The 17,500-nt window shown below is 39.0% G+C and overlaps 2 protein-coding genes across 4 annotated transcripts in view; one reads left to right on the top strand and one right to left on the bottom strand.

Annotated features, from left to right (window-relative positions):
• ATP11A (ATPase phospholipid transporting 11A) overlaps positions 1-17,500 on the top strand; it is a 112,654-nt gene that overhangs the window by 70,325 nt on the left and 24,829 nt on the right. For all 3 annotated transcript variants that reach the window (XM_056861999.1, XM_056862000.1, XM_056862002.1), the window contains exons 10-19: positions 444-525; positions 3,367-3,517; positions 4,489-4,686; positions 5,334-5,507; positions 11,191-11,354; positions 12,410-12,481; positions 12,753-12,826; positions 14,237-14,340; positions 15,194-15,375; positions 16,844-17,095. In XM_056861999.1, coding sequence (XP_056717977.1) covers positions 444-525; positions 3,367-3,517; positions 4,489-4,686; positions 5,334-5,507; positions 11,191-11,354; positions 12,410-12,481; positions 12,753-12,826; positions 14,237-14,340; positions 15,194-15,375; positions 16,844-17,095 — 1,453 coding nt within the window. The remainder of the gene's footprint in view (positions 1-443; positions 526-3,366; positions 3,518-4,488; positions 4,687-5,333; positions 5,508-11,190; positions 11,355-12,409; positions 12,482-12,752; positions 12,827-14,236; positions 14,341-15,193; positions 15,376-16,843; positions 17,096-17,500) is intronic.
• The window catches only part of PCID2 (PCI domain containing 2), a 279,698-nt gene that overhangs the window by 10,793 nt on the left and 251,405 nt on the right, over positions 1-17,500 (bottom strand). The window lies entirely within an intron of this gene.

Here is a 17,500-nt window from a genome sequence, read left to right on the forward strand (position 1 = left end):
GGTGCCATTTTTTAGGGTCATATTCTTCCTAGAACTAGTCACAAGGCTGATCCAAGCCAGTTGGGGATAACAGGAAATGCAGGCATGTCATGAAATTACAGCGCCAATCATTTGGCTTTATACCTATGCTGCTGATCAAGAGCTAGGGCATCCTGAGTCAACGCCACCCTCCTTCTGAATGAATGAATGCTACCAAAACATTTCAGAGCAGTCCAATTATTTATTTATTTTTGCTAAAAGGGGTGTTTTTTTTTCCAGTGTGGCCAAAAACTTTCATAGAATATTTCAGTTCAGCCCTGCTAGTCAATACATACAGTTCTCATTAATGAGCTCACTGGAACAAAGCCCACAATTGTGATTTAATTAAAGTACATTTGTACTCCTTGGTTAATGTGAACACACGTGTTTTTTTGATGAAACAGTGTTGGTTTGTTTTGTTACAGGTGTTGCTATATACACTGGCATGGAAACCAAAATGGCATTGAACTACCAGTCAAAATCTCAGAAACGATCTGCTGTAGAAAAGTAAAGCTGCTTTTAAATATATTCTTATACATGATTGAGATGCTTAGAAAGGGATGACTTCCCTTGAATTTTGAAAAAAATGAGATGAAATAAAATTTATATTAACTTGTTGTCAATAACAACTATATGCATCTCCAGCCCAGAATAAATTTTTGTCTTTTATTTGTTGTTGAGAATTTGGGTGCAGTAGTCTGTTTTACATTTTCTAGCTTTAACGAATTCTGAAAACATTCTTGTTATTTTGATCTTTGTACAAACATGAGTTTGTGTTATAAATAATGCAGGTTCATTGAACAGGAAGGTGCATCTGATTAAAAAAAAACTCTGTCAAGCGTACTTGCATGGTGTATGAGTTCGCAGATGTGTTTGTTTTCCACTTTACCTCTTTAGGTGTACATCTATTAGAATGTAATGTTTAAGCGCCTGCCATGCTCCTAACTGTACACAATGAAGAATTTGTCATCCCTAACCACTGGGCAAGGACATCATTTCCTCATGCTCCGGGATTTCTACTAAAATGTGGATGCCTGGTCAAAATTATCCTTGCCATGTGGAGAGCTGTTGTGGATGTCTTGGCTGCCCATGTAATTATGTGGACACTTTAGCATAAGCAACCACTTGGTAAATAGTCTAGTCTGGTGACCAGCTGCCTATGCCAAAAATGCAGATCACTTAACAGAGGGAGAAAAGAATTCCAGGGCACATGCCTCCTGCTATGAAGCCTGGAAGCTCCTCCCTCTTCCCTTTTGCTGAGTATAATGGCAGGGGAAAGTGAAGGAAAGAGTTATTCTTATCTTAGATTGTGCATTTAGCAACATAGCCCCACAGCCAGAAAACATTAAAACTAGAGACAGATTAAACTTTTAAAAAGAGTTTGTTTGAGAGAGAGTTTCCATAGTAGTGGGCGGCCAGGTTGTTCTTGTCCTTCTGTTTATCTAAAGCAAGAAAGAAAAGAGTGCCCTGTTAACATTAGTCTCCTTTTCAGGCTGCCTTCAGCTCTCTAAAAATAACCAAAACTATTGCCTCTCTCTAGTCTAGAAGGCACAGTGCTTCACCAACGCTGGGCGAGCCTGTAGGAAGAAGTTAACAGTGTTCTGTTCAGACAAAATGTTATTTCTAATGAAACTTCAGACATGTGTTGTTCATTTCCAAAACCATGGTTTTTTTTTAATTTAACACAACATTGAAAGAGGAGCTCGCAGTTTACTCTTTCACTGTTGTGTTGCTGGAAGTATCAAGATGCAAATATTTTGCAGATCAGGAAAACCTAGGATCACATTTTTGCTCGGTCATGAAGCTCTAGGATGTGCTTAAGCCAGTTCTTACCTCTTAGCCCAACCTACTTTACAGGGGGGTTGTAAGGATAAAATGGGAGGGTCTCAAGCCTCAGACGTCAGAGGTGATAAACATATAAACTAGGGCTGCCAACCTCCAGGTACTACCTGGAGATCTCCTGCTATTACAACTGATCTCCAGCTGATAGAGATCCGTTCACCTGGAGAAAATGGACGCTCTGGCAATTGGACTCTATGGCATTGAAGTCCCTCCCCTCCCCAAACCCCGTCCTCCTCAGGCTCCAACCCAAAAACCTCCCACCAGTGGTGAAGAGGGACCGAGCAACCCTAATATAAACACACATTTTTAAATGCATATATGCATGAGACAGAAACGTGTATACAAACAGTACCATTTTGGACATGGTAAGTGGACAGCCAGTATTTTCCCTATCATCACAGAAGTATTAGTTGATTACATCTGGTTAAACCAATGACATGTAGAGTAGTACTCACACAGAGAGCCACATTCATGATTGCCATCAATCATTGGAGAGCCGCATTTACTTCCATCCTAGGATGAAGCCTGCACATCAGGGACACTCTCAGCCTACTTATTTCTCCAGCAATGGCTGCTTCAAGGTGGAATCTGCCTACCAACCACGAGTTCCACCAGGCAAGGGAATTGCCCACTTTACTGAAACATGGGGCAAGCGTCACTTTGGGGAACAGTGCTCTATATTTGTCCATCTATTGAAAACAAATGCACAAGCTGGCCATAGTTCAGCACTTAGCCATAGTTTAAAGATAATATCACACAAGAAAAAAACCTACGCCGCTAATTCAAAAGAATGAAAAAAATTTCTAGCACATGAGCTAGTAGTAAATCACTTTTTAATTATATCAATATATCATACATTCCAAATTCTTCAAACAATTCAAACATTTGTCAAAAGCTCACTCTTCGGACATTCACAGTCTAACATCTTACTAAATAGGTTGAACTGCAACCAAAAAGTCTATTAGAACACAGTCCAACTGCTGTATATTATTCAAAACAATTACGGCTTGGAGTTCGTAGACAGAAGCCTGTAGCCCAACCCGGTGCTATCAGCGTTGCAACCTTGATTGGATGCCAACTTTGGGACTGGACTCCGGATTATCTTTTTCACCGTTCTCCAGCCTGTATCAGTTGTTATTATACAAGCATGGAATCAAGCAGATAATGTTATATCAGAGTTACAGATCAAGTTGTAAAGGGATTTTGCTGTTTGAAATATGGGCTGATCAATGTATAATATATTGATGTAATCAAAAAGTGATTTACTACTAGCCCATTTGCTGGAAAAAAATTGCATAGTTCATCACTAGCACTGACCACCTGTGCCATAACATACACTTTAATCCTTTCCCCTATTCCCAGTTAATATTGTTAATGGTTCTCTCCAAAAGATATCTTATTGTATTTGTTTGATTTACATTGAGAAAAATCTCAGGCTGTGAGAAGCACAATGTCATAAAGCTTTGTTGTTTGGCTAATCCTGAATGTTTTTCTGATTTGTTTCAGATCCATGAATGTATTTCTTATTGTATACCTCTGCATTCTGATCAGTAAAGCACTAATAAATACCGTTCTGAAGTATGTTTGGCAAAATGAACCATATCGTGATGAGCCTTGGTATAATCAGAAAACAGAAGTGGAAAGAAAAAGAAACGTGGTATGAAGAATAACTGCAGTTTTAATGCATGACAGCACACGCTGATTGACAGTGTATTTGAGAGAGGAGATGTTCTTCCTTTCCCACACAACTTTGGGTGGCACACACTCATCCAGTTTGCATGTGATTCTCATCCATCTGTCGTTTTCTGTATCTATGTCTCCTGTGCTGGATTGGGGGTATTGTTTTATTTATTTTATTTTATTTGCCTTGTTTATAGTCCACCTTTTTCACTGAGACTCAAGGCAGATTACAGGATTTAAAAGCAAAGACAAAAGAGTAGGTATTGTTATTATACTATGTATGTATTAAAATTAACATAATTATTAGTGCACAATAAAATAAAATAGTTTACTTATACACAACTAAAACATCAACAGTTAAATAACATCAATAAAGAAAAAAGTGGATCAATGGATTACAACCCAAGGTCCTCAAATCATTACAAACAAAGTTTATATACCAAAGCATTACCATAAGCTTCCTTTATATTATTTCAAACCAAGGGGTTCAAGCTTAAAACAAGAACTATCATGGTATTCAATATTCCATTACATCACAAACATTCCCCATTTTCCAATAAATTTATCCATTTGTGAATTGATTCTGGCTCTTCTGTAAGAAATTATTTTTAATAAGCAATGGAATGTTGCAGATCCTTTATACCAATCTAATAGGGATGGGTGAGCTTTCTTCCACTAGGAGGCTATACGTATGCAAGCTGCTGTAATTATTTCTTTCCGAGGTAAGAAGTAACTTAGTAATTGTAACATGAACTTGAAGATTAATATTGCATACCGAGCTCTGACAGCCAAATGTGACAATAATAAAAGCAGATGGATTTTATGGTGGGACATAAAAGGACTCAATAATAATTCTTAGCTGGGTCTATTTGACTGTTATAGATGTCTAAAATATAGTTTATGCCGTATCATAATCATTTTTATTGCTTTGTTGCCCCCCCTTGTCAGTTTATTACAGCGTTTACAGATTTTCTTGCCTTCATGGTCCTTTTCAACTACATCATTCCTGTATCTATGTATGTCACAGTAGAAATGCAGAAGTTTCTTGGTTCTTATTTTCTCACTTGGGACGAAGAAATGTTTGATGAGGAAACAGGTGAAGGACCTCTTGTGAATACCTCTGACCTCAATGAAGAGTTAGGGCAGGTAATTATCATGTGGATGTCATACAACTTCCGAAACTGGCTATTAAATATAAACTTTTTAATTGTTAACTGATGTGAGATTTGTGTGTGTTATGCCAGGGAGGCATAAAGGAGCAGGGAGTTACTTTACATGTTAGTCCTAAAAAGTACAGTAAATTTAGTTAAAGAATTTGAGAACCATTGTTGAACACATGAAGCTGCCTCATACTGAATCAGACCCTTGGTCCATCAAAGTCAGTCTTATCTACTCAGACCGGCAGCGGCCCCACAGGGTCTCAGGCAGGGATCTTTCACATCACCTACTTGCCTTGTCCCTTTAACTGGAGATGCTGGGGATTGAACCTGGAACCTTCTGCATGCCAAGCAGAGACTCTACCACTGAGCCACAGCCCCTCTTTACAAGCCAGGAAATAAAGGCCAAACTAAAAGTGATGGTGTCCTTGTGCCTGGGGGCTCCCACACAGCTGTTTGGCACTAAAAAAGACATTTGGGGTGGGGAATACAAGTTCCATGCTGTAGTCAGATCAGGGTTGGGCCCTTGCAGTATCTTCAGATAGATTTCACATTTAGCCCTAAGTTTTACAGAAATAATCTCAAGGTCTGTCACTGTTATTTCAGTCATTTCTTATTCTGTATGTTGCTCCTCAGGTTGAATACGTCTTCACAGATAAAACAGGGACATTGACTGAGAACAATATGGAGTTCATTGAATGCTGTATTGAGGGGCATATTTACGTTCCTCATGTCATCTGCAACGGCCAAATCCTCAACGATTGTGTTGGAATTGATATGATTGATTCTTCCCCTGGAGGAAGCAGCAAAGTAGGAAGCCTTATCTTCTTAAATTAAATGCTGATTGAATAATATTGGTGGTGGTAGAGTTATTGAACACATAGGGTTTTGCAGTTTTTAGTTAAAGTGGCTTTTGTATTAAGGGCATTCCTGCTTCATGATGATGTCAGAACTGTTACTTCTAATATTTAGTGATGTAGCTCACAGTCTGGTCTCTAAACCAGCTCTTGAAGATAAGTGGACTTACAATATAAAACTTAATATGCCAAAGCTTATGCTGTCGTTACTGATTCTCATTGTAGCTCTTGTTATAAGTCATTATTTTTCCAACATTGCCTTTTCCCAGTGATCTGACAGATGGCATATCAGGATGGAACTGAAATCTAGACTTATTTGTTGGCTAGGCATACCCAGAGAGAGTGGGGTGGTTTGGGAACTTAGGGGGAGGGGGGCTATACCAGCATCTAACATTCCCAGAGTCTATGTAAGCTTTTATTTTTATTTTATTTTTTAAAAAACTAAATAAAAATAAAAAATGCCAGTTTGTGGACCTGGGACATAAGTGGTTCTGCCCTGGAATGATCAAAGAAATAAAACACCATGCAACAAAATGGAAAACAAAAGGCCACAGTTTATTGGTTACAGCAGATGGGAGCATTAGCAAGGAATAGGGATCCAGGCATCAGGTAATACCTTATTGGCCGATGAGACATTCCCCAACCCTAATGTTGGGGAGGGTAACCAGAGTGGTGAACCAATGGTTCCACTAGGACATAAATCTCTGAGTTGTTCCTTTTCCACCTGAGAGTGGAGCCACACAACAGCCCCTGAGCTGGGCATCTGTGGTAGGACTCGACCCCAATATCCCTTATGGGGGTCCCCAAAAGGGGGAAGTCTGGCTCGCAGGCGCATCTTCCCCATATTGGATCCAGCCCAATGACAAAATCCACCAAACTGTGAAAAGAGAAACTTAACAAACCATAAATATAGGGAGGGATGGCAGGTCTGCAGTGAAAAGAAGCAAGGCCAAATGGCCGGGCGAGGGGGTTTAAACAGCCCCAGGAGACCAGGCGATGCCTGTGAGCCTATGTCATCACCCGGCACTGCCCAGCCTCCACAGCAGTCTGCCCCAGCCAGCAATAGGCTGGCCAGCAAGCAGGGGTGACAGAAACCACCCAGCCATGCAACTGTTGGGAGGAAGCAGCTGAGACATGTGGCCCCTGCAGTGGCCTCCATTTCCAGGAGGAACTACAGCCCCCCAGCCTCAATGCGGTTCTTGGCTGCATATTTGTGGAATAGCTGTGGCTATGAAGCAACTGGCAAGCTTGGAAACTCTGACCTGTTGTACATATTTATGTGTTTATACATATATGATGTTTCTTTCCCTGTCTTCCTTTTCATGCTTACATTTCTATTCTATTTTAGAAGCTCAGAGCAGTGTATGGCTGGCAGATCAGACTGGGGGAAGGGATTGCTTCTGTATTTTGCGCTGAGCCCAGCAAATTCTGTTGTGGCACTGCATGCCTTTTTCTGCTACTGCATGAAAGCAAAGAGGTTTTTTTGTTCACTTTCTATCTTCAGATGGCTCTGTGCACACAATGAAAGGTGCACACAGAGCTGTCCCCAACATGAAAGAGTCCCTCCGTTCATTCACACAGGAGGGATCTGTCTGTGCTGCTGAGCTTCTGGAATAGAACCGATAAATGGGTTCATAAGGTTCATTTTCAGAGATGCCCAGCTTTGCAACAAAAGCGTTCTTTTACTCGCCAGTAGAGAAAAGAATTTCAGCAGGTGAACCTTGTCCTGTCCCAGTGCAGCAGGGTTTTAAGAAAGCAGTATTTGCCAATTTGTTCTCGTTATTAAAGGTACAAAATGATAACACTGAAATGTCAGCCGTGCCTAAAACACCTGATTGTGTCCGCATATCCTTAACTGGATGTCAGTTGTATATATCATATAAGGCAAAAACTATAGAATTTTTTTCAAAAAGCGGAACTACCAATAATACTTATCTTATTGAAAAGGATTAATTTTCATCCTTGGAACCGTGGTCCTAAAGTCTCATGCCTGTGACCACTATTTACTGTTCCTGGAGCAACCCCCCCCCCCCCCCAGTCTGTTTCACTAAGGCATCATACGTAAGGTGTTTCAGCTGAGTTCTTCTAATTTGTTTCAAGCAGCCTGAGTCTACATAGAGCACCACCCGTGTTAGCGGCTCATTAGCTTCATCTCTGGGTTGGTTTCCCAGATAGACCCAGGGGGGCTAGCAAAGATGCAAAACAAACAGGAAAAGAGGCAGTGCCAAGAAAGAAAATTGAGAAGGGAACCTCAGACTTGTGCTGAGTGAAAAAGGTATCAAGTTGAATACATGTGGGCATTTTTATTCAACATAATAAATTCTGTATTTTGCTCAGGTTTTAAGATTCACATCACTGTTTGCGGTCTTATAGCAAGCATTCATCGAGCCAACAGAAAAAAGGTGCTTGGATGTTGCTGTCTCTGTTTTTCCAGCTACATACACAAGAAAACACCCTTAAATTGTGTGTTAAAGAATGCTATCAAAGTGGCTGCCACACAGTTTACATACTCAATTAACAATGTATATTTATCATGTGCGCCCATAAGCATTGAATTAAAGGGACAGGAAATATATCTTTATTAAAAGCCCTGAACCTGGCTGGTTGGATTGAGGCTTTTAAGAAGTAATCCAGTTTTACAAGTCATGAGTCCTTAGTATTACAATAAGCACCAGCCTAAGAGCTAATAAAAAGAGTGACTAATTTTTTAAAAAATAGCAAGCTGTTTGGAAGACACACCTTCTAGTGCAGAAGCCCTACCAGGTAGGAGAGGCTCACGCTTGTTCCTTGACCTACACTTGGAGGAATTTTTCTTGTTACTTCATGTCTTCACATCTGAGCTCTGATTTTAAAGCTGTGTTTTAGGGCTGTACTATGATGAACCCTGACTGAAACTGAGTCTTCTTCTTGGTTTAATTTTAGCTTTCTTTTGTTAATTGTCACCTTACGCAGTGCCTTCTTTTCTGATAGCCGGTGATTGTTGTTATTACAAACTATCATGGGAAACGCTGAGCTTCTTGTGACCAAAGGAAGGTGGTTGAGAAGTATTTCCCTCCTTTTCTTTTCCCTCTTTTTCTCCCCCCCCCCACAACTAAATCGCTGTTTGTTTAGGTTAGTAAGTAGCTAGTGTGTTGAGGGTGTGGGAGTGGTGACTTCTGGTAGTAATTTAGGCAGTCGGAGCAAGAGTGTGGGAGTGTCGGAGCATTAGATCCAGTGAGATAGAGTAATTTAGTAGAAAGTGACAGATTCACATATTTATCTTATTGATAGGATTTCTTTATTCCCTTTATTTTTAATATTGACTGTGTGTTTGTGTGTGTATGTGAAGTGCCGTCAAGTTGCTTCCGACTCACGGCGACACTATGGATCAATGTCCTCCAAATTGTCCTATCTTTGACAGCCTTGCTCAGATCTTGCAAATTGAGGGCTTTGGCTTCCTTTATTGACAATACTATTAGTATATTAGAGTTTAGTATATTAGAGTTTAGAGGTTTAGAGTACTTGTATTTTGCTCAGGTTTTAAGAAAAAAGGTTCATCTACATTACCTCATGCATACGTGCTCTTCTTTCTTGCCGATAAATATACACCATATCCTAAGGGGACATTGTTTACTACTTTTATGGATCTTGAAGCGGCCTTTGATAACATCTCCCTCACAAGGCTTTGAAATAAATTAAACCAGTTGGGAATTCCTAAACAATTATTACATCTGATTGTTTCTTTGCACACCTCAACTACCATGAGAGTTAGATGCCGTGAAAGCTTGTGCAACTCATGAGTCAATTTTAGGGCTGTGAAGTGAGTAACTTCTAATGCACTTAAAGCTGTTTTAGTGTTAATTTTATGGAGGTGATCCTAAACTGTTTTTCTCATGTTTATATAGATGCTAGTGTTTGTATAACTAATGCCAATAAATGCTTCGTATTCGTACTGGAGAGTAAGATGTCCCATAACTGGTAATTTCTCAAAACGTGTCGTTTACAAAAGGAGGTAGACAGGAATGTATCCTGGCCCATGATCTATTCAACCTCTATCTTTATGATTTACCCAATAAATTGCAAGCAAATTATTTCCTTACTCCCAGCTTGGCTGCTCATTCAATACCAATTTTACTTTATGCAAATGATGCAGCTCTTCTTTCCTGCTAGAGGGTGGGATTATGACATGTTCTCCAAACTTTTGCTCCATACTGTCATGACAATCTGCTTACTATTAATTATGCTAAATCAAAAATCATGTGTTTTCAGAAATATCCATTACAACAGAAAGTAAATCACTGGCATAGGATAGAGCAAGTGTAGAACTTCAGTTACTTAGGCTTTTATTTCGCCTCTTCCAATAAGTGGAAATCTCATTATTTTCATCTTCTCGAGTCTACTAAAGCACATCTAGCTGCAGTTATGAGATTCTTTTATCATTCAGGAGGGCAATCTATTCCATTAGCTCTGGAAGTCTATAAGGTAAAAATTATGTCTTACCTGCTTTATGGAGCCCCACTTTGGTTTCTTGTACTTTCATCTAAAATTGAATCTATGCAATCAAAATTTTTACGTGCCATCTTTCAAGTGCCTAATTGTATCTAAAACTCTTAACATGTTTAGAGGCTGGTCTTGGCTCCATTCTCCCTGTTAGCATGGAAAGCTGTGGTGAAATTCAGATTTTTTTCTATTAGATCAGGACTTTCTTCGTGGTCTTTTAAAATGGACTGAGCTTGACCCTTTTGTGTCCTCTTGGACAAAGACAATAGGGGAAAGACTTTAAAGTTTACATATTTCCTATCCAAGTTTTCCCTCAGACCTCCCTTCAGCAATAAAACAGATACTTACAGATTTGGAATGTAGGGACCATCTTGAACTATGTGGTGATGCCAAAAGGAAATGCACACCTCTTTCTGGGGAGAGAGTATTCCATCTTTTCCAGTGCTATCAGACTATCAAGAATTCTTGACCATTTCAACCTTTCTAAGACCTTTCTTCTTGGCCAGACACAGTTCCTTACCCCTAAACAAATTATTTGGCAGATTCCTAGATAGCCCAATTGACAGAGAGTCTGCCGGTGTGCAAAGGCAAAGATAGAAACACACATTTTTTATTCATTTGTGATTCATATTCTTCTATAAGATCTTCTCTTATTCATTGATTTCACACTTTCCTGTGTGTTCTCATGTTGTTACTCTATAGTTTAATGGTCGCTTTGAAGAAACGCCAAAAGTTATAAGCAAGTTATGCCTAAATGCTTATTAGCAGACAGGCACTCTTTTGCACTGGAACTGGAGTCCTGATACAGAATACAAAAAAAGACACAGATTGAAAAATAAATTGTCATTCCAAAAATTCTTCAGATACGACCTTCAGGTTGGGGAGAGGGAGGTAGAAATCTAATAAATAATAATAATATCTAATATTAATCTAGAAATTTAATAAATATTATTTAATATTATTTAAATCTAATAAAGAAATCTAATAAATAATAATGATGTTTTGCAGGTTTCTAAATTGTATTGGACACCCTTTAAAAATGCAAGCTAGTTGCTTACAATTAATCATTAAACAGCATTTTTTCAAATAGAAAATATTTAATATTGGTGCTTAGAATTAAAAATTTGTACCAGCACTGTTCCTTTTTTATTTATTAGGAGAGGGAAGAGCTCTTTTTCCGAGCACTGTGTTTGTGTCACACTGTTCAAGTGAAGGAGGATGACAATGTGGATGGATTAAAGAAAGCTCATCTCTCAGGAAGGTCTTCAGTGTATATCTCCTCATCCCCCGATGAAGTTGCTTTAGTTGAAGGGATTCAGAGGTATGTGTCTTACTGGTATCTTACTGTCCCAACCTGTGTCAAAATAGACTCTTATTTCATCTTGTACTGTATATCCAAGAATAGCCACTGGAAGTTTGTGAAGAGATCTCTGATGTCAGGGAGAAACTGAGGGGAAGATGGACTTTAAAAAACACAGGAAACAGAGAGAAGATGGGAGAGGTTGGAAGGCTGAGAGTCAGGTTCTGTGGGAGGCATTACTCTGAAGACAGAGCCTGTTATTAATAGCTATAGGTGTGGAAGAGTGCGTACTTTTGTTGAAAAATATTTGTTATGTTTTCATAACCCTATTTTTGGTTCTGTGTTGCAAAGTACAAGTGTGCTTTTCCTGGGTTCCTGAATCTCAGGGTTTCATATGTGTACACCAATGAGATTTACAAATAAAATATTTCCCCCTCATGTTCATAGTTTATGCAAACACTAAGAAAAAATATTGAGAGAGGGAACCCCATCATTGGATCTTTCCTAGATAGGGTCTGAGCTGAAGAGCAGTCATATGGGGGAGATCTAAGGTTCCTACAGAGAAATCCTCCATATTAGAATTTTGTAATTCCTACTTTTAGATGGGTCAATCACTACAATTAAAATAAAGAGGGATGAGACTAGTTTTGAGTGTGTTTTCTAGCTAGACAGAACATGAAATGATTTTCCTATGTATTTTATTGGAAGGAAACCCCAATTCCTGAGCAGATGGTGAAGGGATTTGAGTGATGGTTCTATAGGTGTGCCTTTGGAGATGTATTCATTTTGTTGAGGAGGAAGCAATACATGTTTGTTGGGTAGAAGTGTAATAAGAAGAAAGATTTTGATGAAGTAAAACTGAGTGAGAAAGCTTATATGGGATGACTATTCTCAAAACTCTGAGGCAAAAGACAAGAAAAAAGCAATGTCCTGAAACAGCCTGAGCAAATAATTTTTGCACCCTTCAAATGAACTAAAAAAGGTCATTTCTGGCATGCACAATCAATTACACAGTTCAGTATGTTGCATACATTAGTTGTATAACCTCTGATATGCATCTGTCAATCAATTTTCAGACTTGGCTACACATATTTAAGACTGAAGGACAATTTTATGGAAATCTTAAATCGAGAAAATGACATTGAAAAGTGAGTAATTGTTTCAGTATGATGTTGTACTAAAAGCACACCACCAAAAAAAAACCCATCAAGAACAACCCAGTTTTTAATCATTGACGTCTGTAATTTTCATTTGCAAAAAACACTTTGATGATATAGTTTAATGTGCTGATCATCTAGAATTTTGCCAGGTTTGGACTTTAAAGTTTCAAGGAGAGCAAATTTTACTTCTCACAGATGGATTCAAGTATACCTTTAACAATATATTAAACTTTTTTTGGTTTTGGTTTTTCTCCTTCAGGTTTGAATTGTTGGAGGTCCTTAGTTTTGATTCAGTGAGGAGACGGATGAGTGTAATTGTTAAATCAGCAAAAGGTAGATTTTTTTAAAGGCCTTTTGAAAATTGTTCGCTTTAATTCTGAAATTCAACTCAACATAATTAACTGTTTCTTGACTCTTGTTGTCAATGGGTTTTCCTTTGATGTCTTAAATATTATGGGCTCAAGCCATGCCAGTAAGTGAAGGTGAACTTGAGGAAGGGATTTTAGTTGCCTGCTTTCCATCTCCTGTAGCTGTTCTTGGAAAATAGGGGTGGGTACCCAAGGTTGGTGAAAGGAAAATATATATAAGTCTATGTATAAATACTGAAAGTATAATTTATTAGAAGCGCTATATAAAAGTTAAAATTATTTAAAAGCATTAAAATAGCACAATGGCATTTCTTGAGGTTGATAACTGTAACCACATACCAAACATGTTTCGGCCTATGGGGCCTCCATCAGTGATTAATTAAAACCCTTTGTAAACCTGCACACATTTACAGAAATACATTAATGAATACAAATACAAACAGTTCAAACCCAACCAGGCATGTGTATATGTTGTAAATTCTAAATTACTCAAACATCTGGTATAATAGGTTCTTGTTGTAATGCTGGTTAGTATAAGTCTCTCAAATACTATGTGTGCAGGTATCAACCTAGTAAAACGGTCAATACTGTTTGTATTTGTATTCATTAATGTATTTCTGTAAATGTGTGCAGGTTTACAAAGGGTTTTAATTAACCACTGATGAAGGCCCCATAGGCCGAAACGCGTTTGGTATGTGGTTACAGTTATCAACCTCAGGAAATGCCATTGTGCTATTTTAATGCTTTTAAATAATTTTAACTTTTATATAGCGCTTCTAATAAATTATACTTTTAGTATTTATACATAGACTTATATATATTTTCCTTTCACCCAACCTTGGGTACCCAGTTTTTGTTTGAGGTTGGGTTTTATTCCCCTCCTTTTTTCTTCCACTTGGAAAATAGGGGACCTCGGAAACATTGCAGCATGTGGCATAGGCAGCTGCAGTTGAATTGGGAGAATCGTTGGATTTTCCCACATCCATACACTCTTGCATGAGTTGCTGTACCATTTGCAGAAGAACTCATACAAGTGAGGGAGCAGTTTTCATCAGTTCCCCCGTTCCTCACTACAGCAGTCCATCCTGTGTCCCATGCTATTTCCAAGAGCCTCTGACCTTCAAGAGTAATTCGAGAGCACAAGGGACTGAGGAAAGAAAACAAAGTTAGCTGACATCCCTTTTGTGAAATTTCTTTTGCTTACAGAAGTTAGGGTTCAACCCTATGCTTGGCATTTAATTCTAAAAATCAATTAAAGTAGATGTTGTTTTTAAAATAGATGAATGGATATTTAGGAAGATTTCTGTATTGGGCAGGGGATGTTTTATTTAAGTATTGCCCTGTATTTAAATGTTTGTTTTGCTTACATTTTCAGGTGAAATATTACTGTTTTGTAAAGGAGCAGATTCTTCTATATTTCCTAGAGTTAAAGAAGGCAAAATAGAACAGATTCGATCAAGAGTTGAACGAAACGCTGTGGTAAGATCCATTGTTCGGCAAGCATTAATTGTGTTCTTGCCTCTGAAGGCCAAAAGTTGCAAAAACTGTTAGTGTGTAAAGAAAGTGTGCAATTCAGGCAACAGCCATTGTGTTGATTTCCATTTCCCCTCTATCATGTACCTGTTAAGGGACTCCATGTACTTAGCATTAGGAACATGTTAGGAGTAACTTTTGCAAAGTAGGATAATGTACCTCCTTCAACTATGACTTTCTTTTAAACTTTTTTCAAACACAGTATTTGAAAAGTTTTGTATCTTATCTGGCTATTGCCGTAATAATAAAATCAATCAATCAAACACAGTATTGTCATGCTCAGGGTAGGTGATAAACTTGCTTCCTAGTCTGAAGTCAAGATATAAAAACTAATTTTATTTACATTTTTATCTCACCATTTCTCCAAGGAATTCAGGACAGTGTGTATGGTCCTTTCCCCCATTTTATCTACATACCAACCCTGGGAGGTAGATCAGGATTGGAGATTATGACATCTGTGGATTTCACTGAGTGTGACTTTCCTTCTTCCTCCGCTGCAAGCCACTAGCTCCCTAAAATGAAACCCTCAAGAACATTGTTGGGTGGGGGAACAAGGAGTCTGCAGTGTGAGAGGAGGAAATTGGCAACGTCTGTGTCTTCCTTAAACAGAAATGCTATTCCACTGAGGAACTGCAATGATTGTGTACATGGAAGTAACAAGCCAGCAGGTCATGGCAGAGTGAGAATTTGAACCTAGGTCCATATCAGCCCGACTCAATCATACTGGCTCTTCAAGTACCTTTGGTGGTGGTGGAATTCAGTAAACACATTCCTGTGCTTTTAATACGATTTTCTTTAGGAGGGTCTGCGGACATTGTGTGTTGCTTATAAGAAGTTCACCTATGAAGAATATGAGAGTATGCAGAAATATCTGCAGGAGGCAAAGCTGGCGCTGAGAGACCGGGAAAAGAAACTTGCGGAAGCTTATGAGGAGATAGAAACGGGCCTTATCCTTCTTGGCGCCACAGCTGTGGAAGACCGGTTAGTTCACTTCTTTTGTTAAGTTCACTACTGTATAATGATGTGTTAAGCTTCTTCATGTGATCAGTCCCATTGGCTGCTTACCACGTGATAAGTTTATTACTTGATAAACTTTTCTCCATTTCCGGAAACTTCTTTGTGTGAAGAAAAAGCTCTTCACAGCAGCTGATGGTGTGGTAGCCGAAGTTATTTTTTGTTTGCTTATATTTAAATTTATGCACTGCTATTCTGCTTCTGAAGGAAGTGATTTCTCGCTGGTCAAAAAAGCAGCTTACAGACAAAGTATAGTAATATAAAATGTCATATAAAATAGATTTAAAACTAACATCACAATGAGTAGCAGCTAGACAGGATTAACTTAAGAACTTCAATCACTGTAGAAAGGGGGTTGTTTTATATATAATCGCTGAATATCCTCAACAAAATGAGCGAGGCAGATTTCCCTTGAGGAAGAGCCCTGTGGTGTAAGCGCTTATCGTTGGTGGTACCTGGTATACTAGCTGATCTTAATTAATATACAGTAGTCACGTCTAATGGGTTACCAAAGCATACAAGACTGGCTGGATCCCCTGTCTCCAGAACAGCACTGAATCATCCCATGCTGAAAGAATACCTGTCTACAACTGAGGGTCTAAAAGCAGATCCATTTCCAGGATTACTTTTAAGACCCAAACTAGGCGTTACTTGGAGCACCTGATCGCAACAAGGACTTGCAGCCAAACAGCAGCTGTGTGTTCTTAGTGGGCCATCAATTCTGAAGCACCACCAGGGCCTGATTTGACTTGGGACCACAGCTTCAGGGAAGGGGGACCTTCAGCATTACCCCCTCTGCTGTTTTCCTGATTTGAAACAGCCTTGGGAGAAGGTGTTATTTAGAAGAAGAAGAGTTGGTTTTTATATGCTGACTTTCTCTACCACTTAAGGGAGAATCAAACCGACTTACAATCACCTTCCCTTCTCCTCCCCACAGTAGACACCCTATGAGGTAGGTGGAGCTGAGAGAGCTCTTAATAGAACTGTATCTTGCCCAAGGTCACCCAGCTGGCTTTGTGTGTAGGAGTGGGGAAACAAATCCAGTTCACCGGATTAGCCTGCGCTGCTCATGTGGAGGAGTGGGAAATCAAACTCGGTTCTCCAGATCTGAGTCCACTTCTCCAAACCACCGCTCTTAACCATTACACCACACTGGTTCCCTGCCTGAATTGGACCCCTGTGGCAATTTCTTAAAAATCTTGTTTTGTATACCTACAATGGAACAGTTCAACCCCTTTAATAAATAAGAGTGAAATTTGAAGTCTTATAATGAGAACTATATACACACACAACCTACAATGATCTTCTTGTCCCCTGATTATACTTTTTAATGGTAGAGAATGCAACTTATGGATGAGGATTTTTACAGTTTTCAGGTCCCCTACATTTTTTATTTCAAGTCTGCCAATACACGTTTCCAACTGGTATCTCTCAGTCTACAGGAGAAAGCTGCTGATACCATTGAAGCCCTGCAAAAAGCTGGCATTAAGGTGTGGGTTTTGACGGGGGACAAAATGGAGACGGCCGCCGCAACGTGCTACGCCTGTAAACTGTTCAGAAGAAACACCCAAATACTCGAGCTGACAACAAAGAAAATAGAAGAGCAGAGTTTGCACGATGTATTGTTTGAGTTAAGCAAAACTGTCCTAAGGCACAGCGGCAGCTTAACAAGAGATACTTTCTCAGGGTATGTAGAAAGTATAAGTTCCAACTCACATGTAAATTTTGATTACTTTTTGGCATTGGTTCAGTGATAAACCAGCAACCAAACCAAGTTTGTTGTCTAGGTTCTTTAGCCAGAATGTATAGCTCTCTGAGCTGAATGTCTATGAAGTTTTATTAGGTCATTGTGTCATTATAGCAAATGTTACTGACTGGTGGTGTTAGCATGCATTTGTGTGTGTGTTTTTGTGAGCTTCCTATTCATTTTTCCAAATGCCTTTTTCCATTTCCGTACTTCTCCCTCTTAGTACTCATATATGTTTATTTTGAGCGATAGGTGCAGTTAAGCTAAGGCACACCTCCAGCTTAATTCCACTGTAGGCATACAGTCTAGTGCTGCACATTCTGTCGGTAATGGCTTATTGGCAGA

Source organism: Euleptes europaea, chromosome 16 (genome assembly GCF_029931775.1).
Source record: "Euleptes europaea isolate rEulEur1 chromosome 16, rEulEur1.hap1, whole genome shotgun sequence".
In the NCBI taxonomy this organism is placed as follows: Eukaryota; Metazoa; Chordata; class Lepidosauria; order Squamata; family Sphaerodactylidae; genus Euleptes; species Euleptes europaea.